Consider the following 22,516-nt stretch of genomic DNA (forward strand, 5'->3'; position numbering starts at 1 on the left):
AGCTCGGAGGAACATTAGCTGTTTGGTAGGCATGATACTGCACTTTTTCTTGTAATTTTTTGGATCCTAATGGCCACATTAAAAGACATTCCTTAGGGCTGGAGAGATAGCTCAGTGGTTAAGAGCACTGTCTGTTCTTCCAGAGGTCCTGAGTTCAACTCCCAGCAACCACATGGTGGCTCTCAACCATCTCTGACACTTATAATAAATAGCTAAATCTTTAGCCGGGCAGTGGTGGCGCATCCCTTTAATCCCAGCACTCGGGAGGCAGAGCCAGGCGGATCTCTGTGAGTTTGAGGCCAGCCTGGGCTACCAAGTGAGTTCCAGGAAAAGGTGCAAAGCTACACAGAGAAACCCTGTGGGGGGGAGGGGGGGGAGACATTCCTTGGCAGAATGATTGCCAAGGGATGGGTGGGCATGAGAAAGCAGGAAAGACAGTTTCTCCCATGGTCTTACCCTTGGGTGAGGGGGCATGGGCGGGAAAGGTTAAAAAAGTGGGGATGTAGGAGAGATCCTTGGAGCCCAAAGAAGCCTTTGCCCATGGATTGGGTTACTCATGCAAGCTGTAGCTCTTACTAAGCTTTTCTTTTCTTTTTCTAGTGCGTTTGTTTCTTTTCTTTTGTTTTCTGGCTGTTAGATTGTTTCCCTTTTGTGAAAGAGTTTTTGAGAATTTCTGGTAATTGATTTATGTCTGCAAAGTGGAAATCGTGGCCATTGAAGTAATTTTCAGTAGATGAGGAGTGGCCTTCAGCATGTTTCTCCACTTGTTATGTTTGCTGTCTATGAAGCATGTCTTGGAACCACTCTAGTACGTCAGGGCTTGCTGAATCAGACAGCTGTGTTCTCCAGGTGAGGTAGGACTAATTCACTAGGACTAATGATTAACTGTTACCAGTGCCAGGCTCATAGTCAAGAAAGCTGACTTGCTTTCTTGACACCACCCCGGCCTCCCCCTCCCCCATGGTTGGTAAGTGCTTGCCCCCCCCCCCCCCCAGCTGAGGACCAAACCCAGGGCTTTGCCTAGCAAGCCGTCTACCACTGAGCTAAATCCCCAACCCCAAGTGCTTGTGTTGTGTTTGTTGTGTTTTTTTTGAGACAGAGTTTCTCTATGTAGCCTGGAACTTGCTCTGTAGACCAGGCTGGCCTAGAACTCACAGAGATCTCCTGCATCTGCCTCCTAAGTGCTGAGATTAAAGGCATGCACTATGCCTGGCTGTGATAAGTGTTTTATGTTTGAATTACTTCATTTGATCCTCTTAGTTACCCTATAAGGTAATTCTGTTATCCTGGTTTCACAGAGAAGAAACTAAGGCAGCTGGAAGGTGGTGGAGCCAGGACTTGAAGCCAGGCAGACCCCAGCCTTTTCTCTGGGCTGCAGTGCTCTGTCTCCATTTGAGAGCCAGGCATCAGTGAGAGTTAAGTAGAGTGTACTCGCTGTGCTATGGTCACATGGAAGTGCCAGTAGCTGTTGACTTACCTGCTTTAGGAAGAAGACTTCAACGTGGTGGAGCACGGTGGCCGGCTGCCTCAGTGTGGGGAGTCCTGTGTACTTCCGTTCCGGCGCTCAGGAATTTGGAGAGCCTGGATGGTGGAAACTTGTTCATAACAGGCCCCCAACAATGAGACCCGAGGGAGAGAAGCTGTCTGCCTCCACTTTGAAAGTGAAAGGTAAGGTGTGAGAACTGCCCAGGACCCAGGCTGGAAACTTACCCAGCCTTCCCGCTGCATCTGGAGCTGTGAGGCTGGACAGTTTCAGTCACAGGGTCTAGGAAGTGGGTGTGTGTGTGGTGGGGGGGTTGCTGTATGTAAACACTATAAAAAATTATCATTTTAATAAATAATCAAGTTACTAGTTTTATCATTCAGGGTTTCTCTGTGTAACTGCACTAGCTGTCCTGGAACTCACTCTGTAGACCAGGCTGGCCTTCAACTCACAGAGATCCACCTGCCTCTGTGTTGTACAAATCCTAAATGGTCTTGTAATAAAAACTTGGGCCGGGCAGTGGTGCTGAACGAGATCCAGGACAGGCACCAAAACTACACAGAGAAAAACCCTGTCTCGGAAAAAAACAAATTAATTAATTAATTAATTAAAAAAAAAAAGAATGGGAAAAAAAACCCCGGAGCCAGATATTGGGGTAAACGCTAAAAGATCAGAGGTAACAAGCCACAGCCACTTCTCACCTCGCCGACTCCTCAGCCGATCCTGTCTCCGTGAATCCTCAGACTGAACGCCTCGGAGTCCTCAGCTGGAAGGGGTTCTAGTCCCTGTCTCCTCCTGCCTTATCTGCCTTTCTCTGCCCAGCCATCACTTCCCATCTCAACCTTCCTAGTGCTGGGATTAAAGGTGTGTGTGCTTCCCAAATAACTGGGGTTAAAGGTGTGTGCCACCAGCCTGGCGGTGGTAGCGCACGCCTTTAATCCCAGCACTCGGGAGGCAGAGCCAGGCGGATCTCTGTGACTTCGAGGCCAGCCTGGACTACCAAGTGAGTTCCAGGAAAAGGCGCAAATCTACACAGAGAAACCCTGTCTCGAAAAACAAAAAAACAAAAAACGAAAAACAAACAAAAAAAAGGTGTGTGCCACCACTGCCTGGCCTCTATGTTTAATCTAGTGGCTGGTTCTGTCCTCTGATCTTCAGGCAAATTTTATTAGAGTACAACAAAATATCACCACACCTCTGCCTCCCAAGTGCTGGGATAAAGTGGTGTGCCACTACTGCCCAGCCAAAAACCTTGTTAAAGCTTATAAATTTAAAAAAATAATTGGTGTGTTCCTTTAATCCCAGTACTCTGGATGGAGAGGCAGGTAGATCTCAGTGAGTTCAAGGCCAGTCTGTTCTACATAGTTCCAAGACAGCCAGGGCTACCCAGTGAGATTCAAAACACACACACACACACCCCTGGGGATTGTAGGGTTTTTTTTTGTTGTTGTTGTTGTTGTTTGTTTGTTTGTTTTTACTCTTTGTGGGCCCACCACTCAGCTCCCAAATAAATACATGGAGACGTGGAGACTTAGTTATGAATGCCTGACCTTAGCTGGCTTGTTTCTAGCCAGCTTTTCTAACTTAAATTATTCTGTTTCTCTTTAACTATGTTTTGCTTCTGGGCTTTTTAATCTTTCTTTATTCTGTATATCTTTCTTTCTTTCTTGCTCCGTAGCTGACTGTGTGGCTGGCCTGTGTCCTCTCCTCTTCTCACTTCTCACTCCTCTTCTCCTTTCTTCTCTCAAGCCTAGATGTCTCCTCCTATTTATTCTCTCTGCCTGGCACCCCCTGCCTGTTTTTCTCTCCTGCCTAACTATTGGCCATTCAGCTCTTTATTAGACCAATCAGGTGTTTTAGACAGGCACAGTAACACAGCTTCACAGAGTTAAACAAATGCAACATAAAAGAATGCAACACATCTTTGCATTATTAAACAAATATTCCACAGCATAAATGAATGTAACACATCTTAAACTAATATTCCACAACAGTGAATAGAGGGTGTCAAATAGCATGGAAGAGTGTACAGTCTCCTACAATCTCTTTCCTAGAGTTTCTTTTCCCAGAGTAATCACTATTACCTCTTGTGAATGCTATTAGAGATTATCTCTAGATTTGAGCATATTCTCTCTCTCTCTCTCTCTCTCTCTCTCTCTCTCTCTCTCTCTCTCTCTCACACACACACACACACACACACACACACACAAACACACAAAGCATAACTAGGTATAATAGCACACACTTGTAATCCAGCACTAGCGAGGCTTGAGGCATAATGATTATGATTGGCTCAGAGGCCAATCTGAGCTACAGCAAGACTCTGTGTCAAAATAAATTGAATACAAAGCAGAAACATACTGTAATATTAATCCTTCACATTTCCCCTTAAAATGCCTTGGGCATCTTTCAATTGTAGTGCATGTAGATCTACCCTATTTTAATTTCCTTGACTGCATTATATGACCATTTTATGGTAACATCAAAACACTCCCCTCTTGTCTTAGTCAGGGTTACTCTTACTGTGATGAAACACTCTGACCAAAAACAACTTGGGGAGGAAAGGGTTAATTCAGTTTGCACTCTGCAGCATTGTTCATCATCAACTGAAGTCAGGACAGGAACTAAACCAAGGCAGGAACTGATGCAGAGACGGTAGAGGAATGCTGCTTCCTGGCTTGCTCTGCATGGCTTGCTCAGCCTGCTTTCTTGTGGAACCCAGGACCACCAGCGTAGGGGTGGCACCACTCACACTGGGCTGGGCCTTCCCACATCAATTAGTAATTAAGAAAATGTGCTACAGGCCCCCCATAGCCTGATCTTATTGAGCCTCCCTCCTCTCTATTGACTCTAGCTTGTGTCAAGCTGACATAAAACTAGCCAGCACAGCTGTCATGGACATTTTGGTTGTTTCTTCTTTTGTTGTTATTGCGTGGTTGGTTGGTTTGAGACAGGGTTTCTGGTAGCCAAGGCTGGTCTTGAACTTCTGATCCTCCTGCCTCCAGTTCTGGGATTACAGTTGTGCCACCATGCCTGAACTTTATTTTTAATTCTTATTTTTAAAATAAATTTGTGTGCATAGGGAGGAAGGCATGCCACATATACCTGTGGAGGTCAGAGGGTGACTTGGGGGAGTCTCTTATGGAGCTTCGGTGGTCAGGGTCAGCAGTTGCCTGGGCTCGTTGAGGCAGAGTCTGCTGCTAGGTACTCAACTACAGCCCCAATACCCGAGGAGGTCTCATGTAGCCTGCGCTGGCCTTGAGTTCTGACCCTCTTGCCTCTACCGCCTAAGTACTGCGATTATAGGCGTGAACTCATAGAGGCAGCTTTTGCCCTTTTTTGTTAGTATTTTAAACAGTGCTACAACTTCTCAGATGTTTGCATATGTACATATTATGATAAATTACTGAGAATAGTGTTGATGAATCAAAAGGGTATATTTAGGTAAAAATGTCAGTGGTAATGCTTAAATTATCCTCCACAATGTAAAATTTATGTTCTACAAAAAAAGTCAGGAAGGCACATCATATTCTTGGTGATCATTATGAAATCTTACCAACTCCAGTATGTGAAAGATAGAATTGATAGTGATAATTTGTTTAAATTTGCATTGTAGCTTTTGTTTAAGAAAGTTCTTATGCTGGGCGGTGGTGGCGCATGCCTTTAATCCCAGCACTCAAGAGGCAGAGCAAGGCAGATCTCTGTGAGTTCAAGGCCAGCCTAATCTACAGAGTGAGCTCCAGAACAGGCACCAAAACTACACAGAGAAACCCTGTCTCGAAAACTAAAAAAAAAAAAAAAAAAAACCAAAAAACAAAAAAAGAAAGTTCTTGCTATATAGGTTGGCATTAACTCCCTATTACCTCTGGCTGGCTTTGAACTTTAGATTCTCATCCTTCTACTAATGGGATTATAGGTATGAACCATCACACCCAGCCAAAACTTTTTTTTTTTGATAGTGAGGTAAGGTTTTTTTGGTTGGGGTATTCATTGAACATTTCTGTGTATTGACATGGTGCCAATAGTAAATTATGAAAGAAATAGTTAACATTAAAAAAAAAAAAAAGAATAGTTAAGGGGATGGAGAGGTGGTTCAGCCATTAGGAGCACTTGAGGCTTTTGTAGAAGGCTTGAGTTCAGTTGCCAGTACCCACATCAAGGTGGCTGAGAACCTCCTGGATCCAGCTCCAAGGAACCTTCTCTCACCTGTACATAAATGCCTAGAAACACATACATGGACATAGAAATAAAATATATTTTTAAAAAGAACAGTTAACATAGAAATTAGATATTTCTTCTTTTCTGGCAGCCTCAAAACCAACACTGGATCCCATCATCACTGTCGAGGGACTCAGAAAACGGGCAAGCCGGAATCCTGTGGAGTCTGCCATGGAATTGAAAGAGAAGCGGTCCCGAACCCAGGAAGCAAAAGACATCAGAAGAGCGCAGAAGGAAGCAGCTGGCCTGCTTGACAGGAGCACCTCTTCTACCCCTGTCAAGTTCATAAGCCGAACCCGGAGGCCAGATATGGTTCTAGAGAAAGGAGAAGTGATTGACTTCTCGTCCCTGAGCTCCTCAGACCGCACCCCCCTCACAAGCCCATCTCCTTCCCCTTCTCTGGATTTCTCTGCCCCGGGGACACCGGCCTCGCATTCGGCCACCCCAAGCTTGCTTTCTGAGGCAGACCTCATCCCAGATGTGATGCCACCCCAAGCCTTGTTTCATGGTAAGACTTGCTGCTGTTTTCCTCCTGGGGGTGAGTCTGTGCTCTGCCTTTCTGTGTCTTGACGACAGTACTTTCTCCTGCACAGATGACGATGAGCTGGAAGGAGATGGAGTTATAGACCCAGGGATGGAGTACATCCCACCCCCAGCTGGGTCAGCAGCTTCTGGGCTGCTTGGGAGCCGAAAGAAGGTCAGAGCTCCGGAACAGATAAAACAGGAGGTGGACAGCGAGGAGGAGAAGCCAGACAGGATGGATGGAGATAGCGAAGACACAGATTCAAACACTTCTTTGCACACTAGGGCTCGAGAAAAGAGGAAGCCACCCCTGGAGAAGGACGTGAAGCCCAAGGGGCCCAGGTATACACCTGTGAGCATCTATGAAGAGAAGCTGTTGCTCAAGAGGCTGGAGGCGTGCCCCAGTGCTGTGGCCATGACTCCAGAAGCCCGGAGGCTGAAGCGGAAACTGATCGTCAGGCAAGCGAAGAGGGATCGGGGTTTGCCACTTTTTGACTTGGACGAGGTTGTGAATGCTGCACTTCTGTTAGTCGATGGGATTTATGGAGCCAAAGATGGAGGAGCTTCCCGGCTTCCAGCTGGACAAGCTACATACCGGACCACCTGCCAGGACTTCAGGATCCTTGACCGGTACCAGGTGATGTGGGCTGGAAGAGGGAGTGAGGCAGGCAGCACCTGGCAGTGGATACTGTTGCTGTGCATTTGATATCATGAGTAATTTGGGGAGAAAAAAAGCAATGTAAAACTTGCTGGGCTTCCTATTCCAAAATTGCTCATCATTTAATGCCCCTTCATATACCTGAGTTGCTTTCTCACTCAGCATCCAAGGAATAGCCTAGACATTTCTTGCCTCTCTCTTGAGGGTAGCTATATGTGGTCTGTTTCATGGTTTTGATTGACAGATTTGTTGAGGACATGTAATATCCTAGACCCTGCTGCGCTGGAGCTGTGAGTGTGTAAACATCTGTGTGCTTAGGGCTCAACATGAAGAACTATACAGTCAGCATTACTCACAGGGTGAGGTCCACGAGTGCTCTGACAACATCTAATTCCACTTAGGACTGCTAGGCTCCCCACCATCAGTAGTGATTTAGTTTTGCTGGAACTTCACCCTCATCTGCCTTAACTTTTACCAATCGGATGGCTGTGAAGTGTACTCTCATCTCATATTTACATCTCTTTGATTATAGGTGAGGTTGAACATTTTGTGTTTCCTATTTGTTTCTCTGTGAATTGCTTGTTGAGAGTCTCTGACATTTTTCTCTTGTCCTCTCTGGACTCTTGGAAATCTTTGTCACATGTCTGATTGTCAGTGATATGCCAGGCCCCAGGCCTCTTTCTCTGGGTGTGCTTGGTGCTTGGTGTGGGGCCTTTTGATTTGATTATTTCCTTTCTAGAGTACTCCCTGTTTCCTGTCCTGTTTCCCCTGTTCTGTATTTTAGGAATTCCTTATTGTTTTGAATTGGCATACCTTTTGTGTAAAGGGCCTGACAGTAAGTACTGTAGGCTCTGCAGGCCACACAGTCTGGCTTGTAACTGAGACCCATCTGTGATGGAAGCAGCTGTAGTAGTAAATGACTCCAGCTGTGCCCCAGTGAGGTCATCTACTAAGATGGGCAAGGGCTGGGCTTGGCCTGAGGGTACCTATCACTAAGACTGTGCTCTTATGGGTCCTAACTTGAGATGTGTTTTTCTGGCTTGGTGGTGGCACACACCTTTAATCCCAGGTGTGTGGGAGACAGAGGGAGGCAGAGGCAGACCCAGACGGATCTCTGTGAGTTCAAAGCCAGCCTGGTCTACAAAGGGAGTTCCAGTACAGCCAGAGAGACTGTCTCAAAAAACAAAAGATGTGTTTTTCTGTCTTGTTAAATGTTAGGTTATTGATAGCCCCTTCCTCAAAGTTCCTTTCCTTGCTCTCTCTCTCCTCTTTTCTCTTGTGTTGCTTATTGAAATGATGGTAGACGGGTTTTTCTTTATTTCTCCCTGTATTAATTGCTTACTCTACGTTTTTCTCTAACAGTTCTTTACAACATGCTCTTTTTTTGTTTTGTTTTGTTTTTCGAGATAGGGTTTCTCTGTGTAGTTTTGGTGCCTGTCCTGCATCTCGCTCTGTAGACCAGGCTGGCCTCGAACTCACAGAGATCCGCCTGGCTCTGCCTTCCAAGTGTTGGAATCAAAGGCGTGTGCCACCATGGCCCAGCTAACATGGTCTCTTTTAACATTTATTTTTTGTGTGCCTGTGCATGCCACAGCACATATGTGGAGGTCAGAAGACAGCTTGTTTCTTCTCTTTCACCATGTGGGTTTTTAGGTTTGGACTCAGGTCTCCAGCTCGGTGGAAGTGCTTTTACCTAATGAGCCATCTCACCATCCCTAAGTGTGGTCTTTTTGAGATGTGTCTTGGAAACCTATATGCCCAGAATATCTTTATTATAATAATAAAGTTGTCTTTCTGTTTTCTCCTTTGGCACTGTGAAGTCACTCCCAAAAGCCCCATTTTATTTTGTTTTGAGATAGAGTCTCACTGTGTAGCACTGGCTGACCTGGAACTCAGAGATTTGCCTGCCTCTGCCTTCCAGATGCTGGAATTGAAGGTATGTGCCACCATGCCTTGCTGTGAGAACCCCATTTTCAATCTTATTTTTTCTTTGTGGCCTCCCTTCTTTTAAAAATGCCCCCCTTCTTCTGGAAGCTTTCAGGTTTTCTGGTTCTGAGGTCAGTGTATTTCCAATGCTTTTTCTGCCTTTTGTTACCAGACAGTTCTGCTCTTGGGCTAGCAGTTGTTGTGTAAGCTTTTCCTGGGGAGAAACAAAATGTCCTACCTAGGCCACCAGCAATAGACAAAACAACAGTTCCTCTAAGTCTGGGTGCTGAAAACAGTTTAATGAGGGTCACTGTTGTAGCACGAATCTTAACAGTTCTTATTCATAAAAACAAACCTGGAGCCAGATATTGGGGTGAATGCTGGGAGATCAGAAAAGCAGAACAAACCACAGCCACCTCGCCTCACCAATTCCTCAGCTGATCCTGTTTCCTCAGACTGGAAGCCTCTGAGTCCTCATCCGAATGGATCTCAGCTGAACTGCTGCTCAAAAGCCTAAAAGCTTAACCAGCCTAGTTCCTGGTTTTCACACCTTATATACCTTTCTTATATACCTTTCTGCTTTCTGCCATCACTTCCTGGGATTAAAGGCGTGAGTCATCATGTCTGACTGTTTCCAGTGTGGCCTTGAACTCACAGAGATCCAGACGGATTTCTGTCTCCCAAGTGATAGGATTAAAGGCGTGTGTGCCACCATTTTCTGCCCTCTATATCTAGTGGCTGTTCTGTTCTCTGACCCTAGATAAGTTTATTAGGGTACACAATATTTTGGGGAACACAATACCACCACACACTGTCTTGGTTTCTTTACTTATTGCTGTGAGAAAATGGGTTTCTTTCGACTCCCGTTCCAAGTACAGAGTCCATCATAGGAAGGAAGGTAGAGCAGTGCGAGCTGCTCAGATGGAACCTGTTATCAGGAACAGAGCAGTGAGTTCATGCTGCTCAGCTCCCTTTTCTATTATCTCAGCCAGGTGACAGCCCACCCACTGTGGGCACGGCTTCCCACTCAGTTACTGCCATCCAGATAACCCTCAGCAGGTATTCCTAGGGGCCAAGCCTAGGTGTGCCTGGATCAGCCTAGATCAGCCGTTCTCAACCTGTGGTTTCCAACAACCCTTTCACAGGGGTCACCTTAGACCACTGGAAAACACAGATATTTACATTCTGATTCATAGCAGTAGCAAAATTACAGTTATAAAGCAGTAACAAAAATTTCCTGGCTGGGGGTCACCACACCATGAGGAACTGTATTAAAGGGTCGCAGCATTAGGAAGGTTGAGAACTGGCCTAGATTGAGTCTAGTTGACAGTTTACACGAAACAGTACAGCTACTTGCAGAAATGTAAAGGATTACTTCCAGGAACATGGGCAGCTGATGGGCAGCTGGACCATTGGAGGGGGAAATCTCTTCATAACTGTTCATAAATCTTGGGGAGAGAAGTGACCTCACGAACACCTTGTATTAACCCTTTACTATCTGTAAATCCTTAGGGGAGGGGCGTAGCCTCGGAATCCCTGCCCCACTCTCCATGGATAGTTAATGAGGCCACTCTTGCTCAGGTCTCCTCTAGGTAACCACAGCTGCTGATGGCCGGGGCATGCCTAAAGGATGGCATTCCGCAACAGAGGTGTCTGATGTGCTGTGTGGTGTTTATCTCATCTGGTGTTATCTGAGCTTCCTCAGTCTGTGGTTTAGTGTCTGACATTAGAGTTGTAACTACTTCCCATGTTTTCTGTTCCCCTTTCCTTCTGTGTTCTCCTTGTCATACCTTTTATAGTTCCCCACAATTCTTGGGTTTCCTGTTCCATTGATTTTTAGTCTTTCTTTCTTTGCTTTTTGGTTTGGGAAGGTTTTGTTGACAGACGCTCAGGCTGAAAGAGTTTCTTCTAAGCTCTGTGCAGGTGGTTGGTTAGTTCACTGTCAGAGCCATTCGTGATTTCCGGTTTTGGTCTCTAAGCATTAATTTAGTTCTTCGGGTTAAACTGCCGTCGGATCTTGCATGCGTGCCCCTTAGAGCATGTAACGTAACGACTGCAACGTTAGGTGGCTTTTCCAGGAATCTCAGTATTCCTGCACTGATGTGCTTCTGGAGCTTGTTCTGCCCCTGCACAGGGGCCTAGGGGCCTGGGTTAGCGGCGCTCCCTTAGCCTTTAGTAGAGTAAGAGGCACTGGCCTGCCCCTTCCCATTCTCTGTTTTCCAGAGTCAGACAGGCTCTCCTCTCAGGAAGCCCTGCTGCTTTGTGATCCCTCTGCTGTTCCTCCTGGGCTGTGGATGCTCAGTTCTGACTCTAGTGTCAGGAAGATTCCAGCAGACAGTTGCCTGGCAAATTTGGTTGGCAGTCACCCACCCAGAGTAGCCACTGAGGGGGTGTAACCAAGCCTTTCTGGCCCTCTGGTGCAGAGCCCTGCTCTGTTCTCACTTTGTTATTAGTTCTAGCCACTTTTTCCTTCCTAGGCTTTTCCTCAGCCTGTGTTGCTATTTGTGACCTCTCCCAGGCTGGGTTTGGGAAGAGACCCAACACACCTAAAGGATAACATTTAATGCTGTCCACACCTTACTTGACTTGGAAACCATTTTTCCTCATCACTTTGTGATTCGGTAAATGTAATTAAGTATGTGCCAGACACTACTCTGGCTGGGCATACTACGGTAAATTGCTGCTAAGTGGTTTCTGCCCTCCAGAGCTGACGTCCTCAAACAGTGAAATGACAGTGTTAGCTCACTGGGCCCAGATCTCCTGACTCAGGAGGTACGCGAAAGAGAACTGGACTAGAAAGCCAGACATAGGCCCTGAGGCATGAGAAAGACTGATAGATGTCATGGGAACATCATGACACAGGAGTATGGTCCTGGGAGGTGAGACCACAGTATAATAGGATCAGGTCCTGTAGGTTCCCCGAAAGGCACAGGTGAGAACCTTAAAATATATTCTGAACATACAGTGGGAATACACATAGGAATTTTGAACCAGAGGGGTGAGTTGATGTTTGCTTTTTAAAAAGGGTTTCACTGTGTAGCCCTGGCTGGCCTGGATCACACTTTGTAGACCAGGCTAGCCTTGAGCTCACAGAGATCTGCCTGTCTCTGTCCCTCAAGTGCTAGGATTAAAGGCATGTACCACCATGCCCGCTTCGTTTATTTTGAAAAGAAATACCTGGCCTGTACGTGGGGACTGTATGGTGTGGGGCGAGAGTGGGCCAATAGGAGGCAGTGGTGGTTGTCCAGGCTTGGTGGAGAGTGTTTCGGAGAAGAGTGGAAGCTGCGGAGGTAGGGGAACTGTAACATCCACAGGGCTCACCCTGAGACTGTTAAGAAGGGGAGATTATTTTGTGGACTGGTGGGTCTACAAATTAGCTGACACTGCATTGAAAGCCAACTTAATGACTTGCCATGAGAACTGCTAAATGTTTCTTGGACTTCTACACCTGACTGGACTCAGCTGAATGGTTCTTTTACCTTGTGAGCTGACGGCTGGGGTACTGGGATCTTGTCTGTGGCTGCATTCACTGGGGAGCTGGTTGCACGGGATCGCCTGGGACACTGCTCTTCTTCCAGGCTCTGGCTCCGGGGCCCAGTTGGAGCTATCTGGCAGCCATGCATCGAGGTGGAAGAAGCTGCCAGCTGTCTTAAGATTTGGGCTTGAAGTTCCAGCTGTTACTTCTGCCAGTCTGATAGGTCAAAGTTCTTTACAACTTTGTCAGGGGTTCAGGGTTCAAGGGTAGACTCTACCTTCTGGTAGGAGGAGCCATTATACCTGCAAGGGTGGGAGGACTTGCTAGTGGCCATGTTTGGAAACTGTGAGGCACAGCTTTGAAGATTACTTTGAAATTCACTTGAAGCCTTGGAAGAATTTCAAAGCTGGCTTTTGAGGAGTTCGGGGTCCAGGCTGGAAAAGTCTGAAGGCAAATTAAAAAGGAAGAAACCTTGCTCTTTCAACAAGTTCTTTCCTAGGCTAAGAACAAACTGGCTCTAACAGACAACTGGTTGCTGTGCTTCATCTTGGCACTCCCTTTGCAAAGGTCTTTTAATCTTTGCCGGAGCTCTTTGCTGTTACAACCCTAATTGCCGTGTTCTGTTGCTACATGACCTAGGGCTCCAGGTTAGCAGCCCTCACTGAAGAACACCTTACCATCAGTGTGGCCAGCATAGAGCAAGTATGTGAAACCAACCGGTTCTGCCCCAATACCTGCCTAACAGACTAAGGCCACGCCTTTGCCTAGTCTCTGCTGGGGCCTCCTTACTGTGGTGACAGGTTTTAGGGCTGATAATCAATATAATTCCTGTGTTTGCCATATTTACTTAGTGAAAAGGGGACATAGTCAAAAAAAGAAAAGAAAAAAAAGTTCATTAGCCCTGATGGCCCTTCAGATGAAACTGTGGTTGTATAATAAATGGTCAGTAGCCCACCCCTGTTACTTGTTTTGAATTTAGTTTTAGGCAAAGACATGTGAAGTTTATGTCAAAACTTCAGCTTTCCAAATAGGTAGTACAAAAAAGACCTACTCCTGACACACAGAAAGATCATTAGACATGGAAGGTGACCATTTTTGAGTGGTTTTATTTTTATATAAACTGTTTCTTTGCCACAGACCGCCTTACCAACCAGGAAAGGATTCAGGCACCAAACCACCAGATTTTTGTATCGTTTGGTGGGATCAGAAGATATGGCTGTGGACCAAAGTATTGTCAGCCCTTATACTTCTCGGATCTTGAAGCCTTATATCAGGTACCCGTGGACGTCAAGACTGGTGGGAGGGTTGATGCTGGAGGTTTCTGTACCCAGTGTATAGGGGGACTATGTCCTGACATGGAGCAGGTTCAGGCAAGGACAGACAAGGCAGTCCTTTGAAGGAGGTATAAAAAGGGAGGCTGAGTTAACTTTGATTTCTTGGTGGTCGTCGTCGTCGTCGTCGTCTTCGTCGTCGTCATCATCATCGTCATCATCACCATCATCATCATCGTCGTCGTCGTCATCATCATCATCATCATCATCATTTTTGGTCTTTTGAGACAGGGTCTCTCTACACAGCCTTGGCTGTCCTAGAACTCACTATGTAGACCAGGCTGGCCTTGAACTCACAGATATCCACCTGCCTCTGCCTCCCTAGTGCTGGGGTTAAAAGCATGTGCCACTACAACTGGCTTTTGTTACTCTATCAAAATTATGTATATTTAATAGTCTGTGAACTGAAAAGTAAGAAAGGAAAGCAGTCTCAATTGAGCCAATATCTGGACTGAACATTGGGACAGTTTCTGTTTTCCGTCTTTTTGTGTGTGCACATGTGTGTGTGCCCCCGTGTGTGTGTGTGTGTGTGTGTGTGTGTGTGTGTGTGTGTGTGTGCACACGCATGCAGGTGCACTCATCTGTGGAGTGCTGTGGTTGACTTTGGATATTTTTCATTATTACTCTGAACTTTTTTTTTTTGGTTTTTCGAGACAGGGTTTCTCTGTAGCTTTAGAGCCTGTCCTGGACTAGCTCTGTAGACCAGGCTGGCCTCGAACTCACAGAGATCCACCTGCTTCTGCCTCCCGAGTGCTGGGATTACAGGTGTGTGCCACCACCGCCTGGCACTCTGAACCTTTTTTTTTTTCTTCCTTTAGGGCACCAGATCTCATTATTAGATGGTTTGAGCCACAATGTGGTTGCTGGGAACTGAACTCAGGACCTCTGGAAGCACAGCCAGTGCTCTTAACCTCTAAGCCATCTCTCCAGCCCCTGAACCTTTTTTAATAAATTTAGTTAATTAATTTTGAAGCAGGGTCTCACTGTATCCTTGGCTGGCCTGGAACTCATTGTGTAGACCAGGCTTTCCTTGAACTCAGAGACCTGCCTGCCTCTGCCCCTTGAGTGCTGTGGTTAAACACCGGTGCTACCACACCTGGACTGCACTTTATCTTTTGAGACAGCGTCTCTCAGTCAATCTAGAGTTGACTGTTGCAGCGTAGGCCAGCTGGCTTGCAAGCCCCAGGGATCTACCCGCGTCCCCTCCTCACACTGGCATGCACTGCCACATCCCTTCTACACGGCTACAAGGGACTCAAGTCCTCACGCTTGCATAGCAGGCACTTTACCCACTCAGCCGGCTCCCTAGCTCCATTCCGTCTTCCTGTTGGACAGTTTCTAATGCATGTTGTCTGGGCAGTGCATGGAAGCCAGGCTTCCTGGAGAGGCCGTGCTTGCTCTGAACTCCGCCATCACCCTGACCCCCTCACGTACTACTTGGTTCCTGGGCAAACCTGTGGAAAGGCCATTGCAGGCCTGCTGCAGCCTTGCTCTCATAATCTCCGGCTGCCAGTGGAGTTGGGCAGTCCCTCAGGACATATCTAAGTGCTGTTTCTGGTTCTCACTGCCTCTCATGCAGCCCCCGGTGAGGACCAGAGGGGTCTGGCTTGATCCTTGTTCAGAGTGAACTTAGAAAGCATTCAAACTGCATACTAGCCAGTTAGCATACAAAGCAGTGCGACTTAGTATGGTTTTGCAAGCAGTTCAAAGTAGCTTTGAGTCAGATAGCTAGCAGTAATGAGTGTTTTTCTTGACTTGAATTTGTTTATTTTCTGTGGTGCTGGAGGCGTGATTATGAGACAAAGCCACCCAAACTACAGCTCCTGTCACAGATTCGTTCCCACCTGCACAGGAGTGACCCTCACTGGACACCTGAGCCTGAGGCACCTCTCGATTACTGCTATGTCCGACCAAATCACATCCCAACGATCAACTCCATGTGTCAGGAGTTTTTCTGGCCTGGTATGTTTCTACTCCCAACCCAGGCAGATTGGTTTTTCTGTATATATCACCTGGATGCCTTTCTAAATAGTGTCTGCCATCTGACCCTAAGCTCTTTACTCTTGATTCCATTTAGTCTGTCTTTACTAACAGAAGTATTAAAGCATAAATGCCTTTCGCTTTCCTAAGATCAAGAAGCCAGCAATTAAGTAATCAACAGTGTTTTTGTTTGTTTTTCTTCCCTGTTTGTCTCTGCTTCCAGAATAAACGATTCATCCTGTTTTGCTTCTGCCTATGTTTAGATACCAGGTAATGTCTCTCCAAGATACACAGACTCATAGCTGGGCATGTGGACACTTTTGGTTTTTCCTAATAGTTCTTTATGCTTTGTTGTTTAGCTATTTCTTAGAGAGTGTTAGGACACCCAGAAGGTGTTTGTAAGAAGCCAAATGCCCGCTGACTTCAGGAGTCAGGGTAAACAAGGATGATTTGTCATTTCATCAGCCAAGACCTAGGCCATCATTGCTAAATACAAGCATACTCTCGGTGGGCCTGCTCTGAAACCTACAGATGTCACAGATTTCATCAGGGTTAGAGCCCTGCCCTGCTTATGGTCTGACTGTGTGGTTCCATCTCTTCTAGGGTGCTACTGGGCCTAAGAGTCACATTCTAGAAATATCGGCTTCTTCTGCCCTGATGTTAGGTATTTGCCACACATTATACACACCATCTATAATTATTTAAAAGATTTATTTATTATATATACAGTGTTCTGTCTACATGTATGCCTGCAGGTCAGAAGAGGGTGCCAGACCTCATTACAGATGGTTGTGAGCCACCATGTAGTTGCTGGGAATTGAATTCAAGACCTCTGGAAGAATAGCCAGTGCTCTTAACTACTGAGCAATCTCTCTAGCTGCCTAAAATTTTTATTTTATTGTGAAAGTTTTCATAGAAAGATTGTCAATGGTGTGTGAGTGGGATAAAGAAAATATTAGTAGGCTCATGAGATGGCGCAGCTGGTAAAAGGGCTTGCCTGTAAACCTGCCTCCTGAATTCTATCCTCAGATCCTACATGGGAAGGAGAGAACAGACTTCCCACAGTTGTCCTTGGACCTCCACACACACACCATGGCACATGTGCATTGCACTCATACATACGCACACACACAACAAGAACAATAATAATAACAACAAAATTTGAAGAAAAAGAAAGGAGAGAAAATGATATTGGCACTTTCAGGGACCTTTACCCCTACTCTGTCAGGGCTCAGTATGTACCTTATCTTAATACATTGCAAGAAATGAGGCATTTTAAAATGTGCCAAATCACACACATGGTAGACGAGGCTGAGTCAAAGCCAGGTGTGTCCATTCTGAACCTGGAGTACTCTCTGCTACCCAACCTGTCCTGTCTCTCTGCTTTTAACATATGTACTTAGAAAAGACTATGTTAATTTTGATATTTTCTAAAATGCATTTTTCTGATCTGAATGTGTGGTATCTATGGTAATGTCTTTGCCTCCAATTTGGGGAATTTTTTTAGCATGCAGGTGTAACAATAAGTACAGGCTGAACAGCTTGTTTTCATTAGCTCCAAAAGGCACATGGCCTGAGTGTCTGGCTGGTTCTTTTCTGTAGGCATTGACCTGTCTGAGTGTCTGCAGTATCCAGACTTCAGTGTTGTAGTCCTTTATAAGAAAGTCATTGTTGCCTTTGGCTTCATGGTTCCGGACGTGAAGTACAACGAAGCTTACATTTCATTTCTGCTTGTCCATCCTGAATGGAGAAGAGCGGGGATTGCCACATTCATGATCTATCATCTGATTCAGGCAAGTTCTCTCTGCTCATGATTTACCTAAATTAAGTGATTTACCTTTCAGGGCTTCCCTGAAAGACTTGGAGGAAGCACGAGGCTGAGCTGGCTTGTCCAGCGTAGCTCAACCAAAAAGGAAGCCATTGTCACCAATCATGAGACTATGGAAACTCATGGATTAAACCTCCAGCCCCTAAAATAAGATTCTATTCTTGGCTTTAGAGAAGCCCCTAGGTGAACATGTATCATAAGTAAAACAGCAATACCACATGTAGAACTGTAAAGCACATGCAGTTCTGTATTGATACTGTTCTGCTCTTAGAATAAGTCTCACATGACTGTGAGGGTGTATTATCAGTTTATAAACATTAATCACAATTGAATCAATGAGCAGTACACTCAGAATGAATGAATGCAATGATTTTTTCCTCCCACAAGTAAAAGATTGTTTTGTTTTGCTTTTTAGGCAAGATAATACAAAACCCTGGTTGGCATGGGATTTACTGTGTCTCTGTCTTAGTCAGTGTTCTACTGCTGTGAAGTGTAGCTAGAGATTTCTTGCCTGGCCCACAGTCAGGACAAATCTCTATCACCTGCCAGTCCCACAGCCTCTCAGACCCGACCAAGTAAACATAGAGACTTATGTTGCTTTCAAACTGTATGGCCGTGGCAGGCTTCTTGCTAACTGTTCTTATAGCTTAAATTAATCCATTTCCTTTAATCTATACCTTGCCACGTGGCTCGTGGCTTACCAGCATCTTCACATGCTGTTTCTCATCGTGGCGGCTGGCAGTGTCTCTCTGACTCAGCCTTCCACTTCCCAGCTTTATTCTCCTCCTTGCCCCGCCTATACTTCCTGCCTAGCCAACGGCCAATCAGTGTTTTATTGATTAATTAGCAACACATTTGCCATACATCCCACAGCAGTGAAGAGACACCATGATCATAGCAACTCTTATAAAGGAAAGCACTTAATTGGGGCATGCTTACAGTTTGAGAGGTTTAGTCTATCATCCTCATGGTGGGAGTATGATGGCATGCAGGCAGACATGGTAGCTGAGAGTTACTTCTGGATCTGATGAATAGAGAGCCACTGGGCCTGGCTTGGGCTTTTGAAACCTCAAAACCCACCCCTAGTGACACACTTCCTCTAACAAGGCCACACCTCCTAATCCTTTCAAATAGTGCTATACCCTGGTGACTGAGCAGTCAAATCTCAGAGCCTCTGGGAGCCATTCTTATTCAAACTACCACAGTCACCCAGGCTAGTCTTGAACTCATGGCAGTTTTCCAAGAGCTCAAATTATAGACCTGAGCTACTGCACTCAACAAGGATTTTGTTTGTTTGTTTTAAAGCAGGATCTCTCTATGTAGCATTGGCTAGGTTTGAACTCACAGAGATCTTCCTGCCTCTGCCTCCTATGTGTTGGTCCTTAAGGTATGTGCTACCACTCCTGGTCCAGCAATGATTTTTTTTTTTATAAAACAATAAACATTTTTATTGCATGAGCTAATAAATATGGGCAACTTACTTGTCTCTTTGAACCTTAAGCTTCCTGAGGTACAACGCCACCAAGCAAGAATTTTTTTTTTTTTTCTCAAGAATTCTTTTGGTAAATTCTATTTAGAAACTATTTGGTATAGAAGATTATGCAGACTGAGTGGTGGTGGCACACGCCTTTAATGCCAGCACTCGGAAGCAGAGGCGGGTGGATCTCTGGAGGCCAAACCTGGTCTACACAGAGAAATCCTGTCTCAAAAACAACAACAAAGGTTATGCAATATTGATTTGGGCAAAATTCTTTGTTTTATTTTGAGATAAGGTTTCTCTGTATAGCATAGGCTGGACTGGAACTTGAGATCTTCTTGCTTCAAGAGAGGATGGAAATGATAGTGTTTTTCTAATGCTTAACCAAGCTTCTCTTTCCAATGTTAATGAAATTTACTTACTGATTCCTATATATGGGTAGGAATCTTAGAAGCATCTTTCTAGAAATCACTTCTGGGGTTGGGGATTTAGCTCAGTGGTAGAGCGCTTGCCTAGCAAGTGCAAGGCCCTGGGTTCGGTCCTCAGCTCCAGAAAAAAAAGAAATCACTTCTAAGGCAGAGACTGTAAGACATTGCCTAGTGTTCATACATGCTGCCTTGTGTTGATTCCACATCCTTTCTTTGCTTTATGCTCCCTCAGGATGCATCTCCTCTACGTTCATCTTTCTCTCGCAGAGTGCCTATGCCGTTCTCTGGCTCTCTTGTTACTATCAGGGGCTGGAGTAGGGTGGGATGATAGCTCGGAAGGCATCCTTGGGCTGGCGTGGAGGCAGGTCCTTGTGGACTGTTTGCTCAGCTCTTCTGTACCTGTGGGCACTTTGTATCCCGGTCAGACTGTAAGCCCAGGGCCCAAACCTGGGCTCTGTCTATAGTACCTGGTGATGGCCATGGTTAGATGTCTGTATGGACTAGCTAAAACCACTGCCATCACCCTATAGAATTACTGTGTGCTTACACCATGCTGTTGTCCTTGGGATAATAATCATATTCTCTTGTCTCAGATGTGTTTGGAGGCACAGTGAAAAATTAAACAGACCAAGAAGGAAACTGTTGGTTGTCTTACATTGTGTCCTTGAACTCATTCATTTTAAGGATTGTTAACTGCAGCATTTTCCTACCTTCCTCATTAAACAGTTCATACCTGTGTGGCCTGGAGTACATCATTCTGTGTGGCTGATTAAAGAATCTAAAAACATGCCTTTATATTCATAGAACTTTCTCTGCTCTCTTTCTCTAAATACAGAAACCTCAATTCTGGAAAGTTAATTATGTCAGATTTAAAGAGACCTAAGGACTTAGGTATACAAGATCTTCAGGCTTTATAATTAAGATTTTGTATTTAGAAGTAATGTATGTAATTTAGTGTATTTTCTAGCATTTCTAGGAAAGGAATTATTACAATTGTGGAGGTGGTGTAACTGTTACCTCTATGGAAAACAGAATTTCTCGTTCTCTAGTTCTTTAAGGTTGTCATCTTGTTGGTACTAGTGTGTCTGATATTTAAACTTAATTGAATTACAAATACAGTAATATGGAGGCTGGTGAGATGACTCAGTGAGTCAAAGCACGTGCCCCTGAACCTGATGGTCTGGGTGTAACACTGGGGATCCACAAGGGGAAGTAAAGAACTGACGCCCAGTGGTCCTCTTCCTTCCAGTTTGTGCAGTATGGCATGCACAAGCCCCCCCCCCCCACGATAATACGTAAGTAAATAAAATGTAATTGAAATAATAAACAGGGCTGGAGAGATGACTCAGCTGTAAGAGCACTTACTGTTTTTGCAGAAGACCTAGCTTTGGTTCCCAGCACCCACATGGCAGGTCACAACCATCTGTAACCTCAGTTCCAGGGGATTAACACTTCCTCTGACCTGAAGTCCCCTGCACACATGTGGTACATAGACATTCATTCAGACATACAGTAAAATAAAATAAATAGTATAAATTAACAAATATATGTAATATAACAAAATATATTCTGTGGACTTTTGCTTCAGGGTAGAAACAACCCCCTCAATCCTGCTCCCAGCACATGAATCCCTTTAGTCTTGGCGACACACAGCTCAGTGGTTAAGTGCTCCTGGATTTCCAGCTGTTGCTAGGTGCTGCCGTGCCTCAGCCCCAGTCCCTAATACCCCACTTGTTTCCTTCTGAAGGTTGTCTTCATTTGTTCATTCTCTCCCCGTCCCTGTGGCTTCACCTTGTGTTTTTCTACTCTTTGGCAGACGTGCATGGGCAAGGATGTGACGCTTCACGTCTCAGCAAGCAATCCTGCCATGCTGCTATATCAGAAGTTTGGCTTCAAGACTGAGGAGTATGTTCTGGATTTTTATGATAAGTATTACCCCCTGGAGAGTACAGAGTGTAAACACGCATTCTTCCTGAGGCTCCGACGCTGAGGTGAACCCAGTTCTGCCCAGAGAACGTGGATACTGTCAGAGAATGGGCCTTCAGGAGCTATGAGGCAGTTATCCTGCCGTGGGTCCTGGTCTCCTGGCGGTGATAGCCTCCACGTGGCCCAGTTGGGTGAGTGAAGCCATGTGCAGTGGTACAAGTAGGCAGCTCTTCCATCCAGAAACCCTCCAGCCCATCCTGGAGTGACCTCGCAGCGGCATCCTGGACTCCACTGTTAACCAAAACCAAGTGACTCTGCCATCCTCTTTCCACACAGTAATGAGTGAACACAAGAGAGCTGCCAGACGGAAGCCTGTGAGAGAGGGCCTGCTCACCCTGTGTTAGAGCTCAAGAAACGTGAAAGGTGTTCAAGGTTTGCAGTGCCCACGTGGCCTTCTGCTGTCCTGGGATGAGAGATTCTAAGGTGCCAGGAATGATTCCAACCCTGTTCCTGGCCTGTGGTGTGCTGTCATTGAGTCGCAGAAGACTCATGGGGCACTGAAGTCCTTTTGTCTCTTGCTGATTCTGGTCCCAGTCAGGAGGAATAAATTCATTGTTTATCTCCATGCTGCTTTACCTGATCTACCTGCTAGCATCTCCTTGCAGGAACACTGACCTGGTATAAGGAGTTCATTGTTGGCATGGCCTGGGAAAATTGCTTGAGAGGAACAGTTGAGTCTGATACATTAGATGCCTTCCCTGGCCCTTCTCATGCCCAGAACAGTTGCACCACAGGAGTGGAGTCATGGAGTGGTGCAGGCAGAACGGGATGCCCTGTCAGCAGGATGAAGCTGCTTCCTATGTTGCAAATGTTGGAGATGGACTGCAGGTGTCTTTGGACCCAAAAGTGCATTTCCAAAAGTATCAGATATTCTCAAATAAAAATCTATGTGTAACAACTCACAGCCAGGGCTTCAGCTCAGTCATTTGCACTCAACTTGTCTTTAATTAGGATCAGTGGCTGTCTTCTTCCTTTGTGGGCTTTGGGTTGGGTTGAGAATCCAGAGAGAGCTGAATGCTTTATAGAACACTGCCATGCACATTTAAAACTTTACCATGTGGAACACTATTTAGATCCTCTGCCCATGGGCTCTGCCTGTAGCTTGAATCCCTGTGTTCAGAGCAGTGTTTCTCTGTTACCTGGAGCAACAGTTGAGGCTCTTTCTTTGAGAATTTAGAGCAACACCATCTAGCATCTTCCTATT

At 45.6% G+C, this 22,516-nt stretch overlaps 1 protein-coding gene across 1 annotated transcript in view; it reads left to right on the forward strand.

Moving 5' to 3' along the window:
* Nucleotides 1-22,216, forward strand: part of Kat14 (lysine acetyltransferase 14) — a 36,931-nt gene extending 14,715 nt beyond the window's left edge. The window contains exons 4-10 of the mRNA XM_059261551.1: nucleotides 1,487-1,668; nucleotides 5,793-6,209; nucleotides 6,295-6,860; nucleotides 13,420-13,556; nucleotides 15,400-15,575; nucleotides 17,196-17,386; nucleotides 21,143-22,216. Of these exons, the coding sequence (XP_059117534.1) occupies nucleotides 1,487-1,668; nucleotides 5,793-6,209; nucleotides 6,295-6,860; nucleotides 13,420-13,556; nucleotides 15,400-15,575; nucleotides 17,196-17,386; nucleotides 21,143-21,316 (1,843 nt within the window). The 3' untranslated portion in view covers nucleotides 21,317-22,216. The remainder of the gene's footprint in view (nucleotides 1-1,486; nucleotides 1,669-5,792; nucleotides 6,210-6,294; nucleotides 6,861-13,419; nucleotides 13,557-15,399; nucleotides 15,576-17,195; nucleotides 17,387-21,142) is intronic.
* Nucleotides 22,217-22,516: the final 300 nt, after the last annotated feature.

This window comes from Peromyscus eremicus, chromosome 4 (genome assembly GCF_949786415.1).
Source record: "Peromyscus eremicus chromosome 4, PerEre_H2_v1, whole genome shotgun sequence".
NCBI lineage: Eukaryota > Metazoa > Chordata > Mammalia > Rodentia > Cricetidae > Peromyscus > Peromyscus eremicus.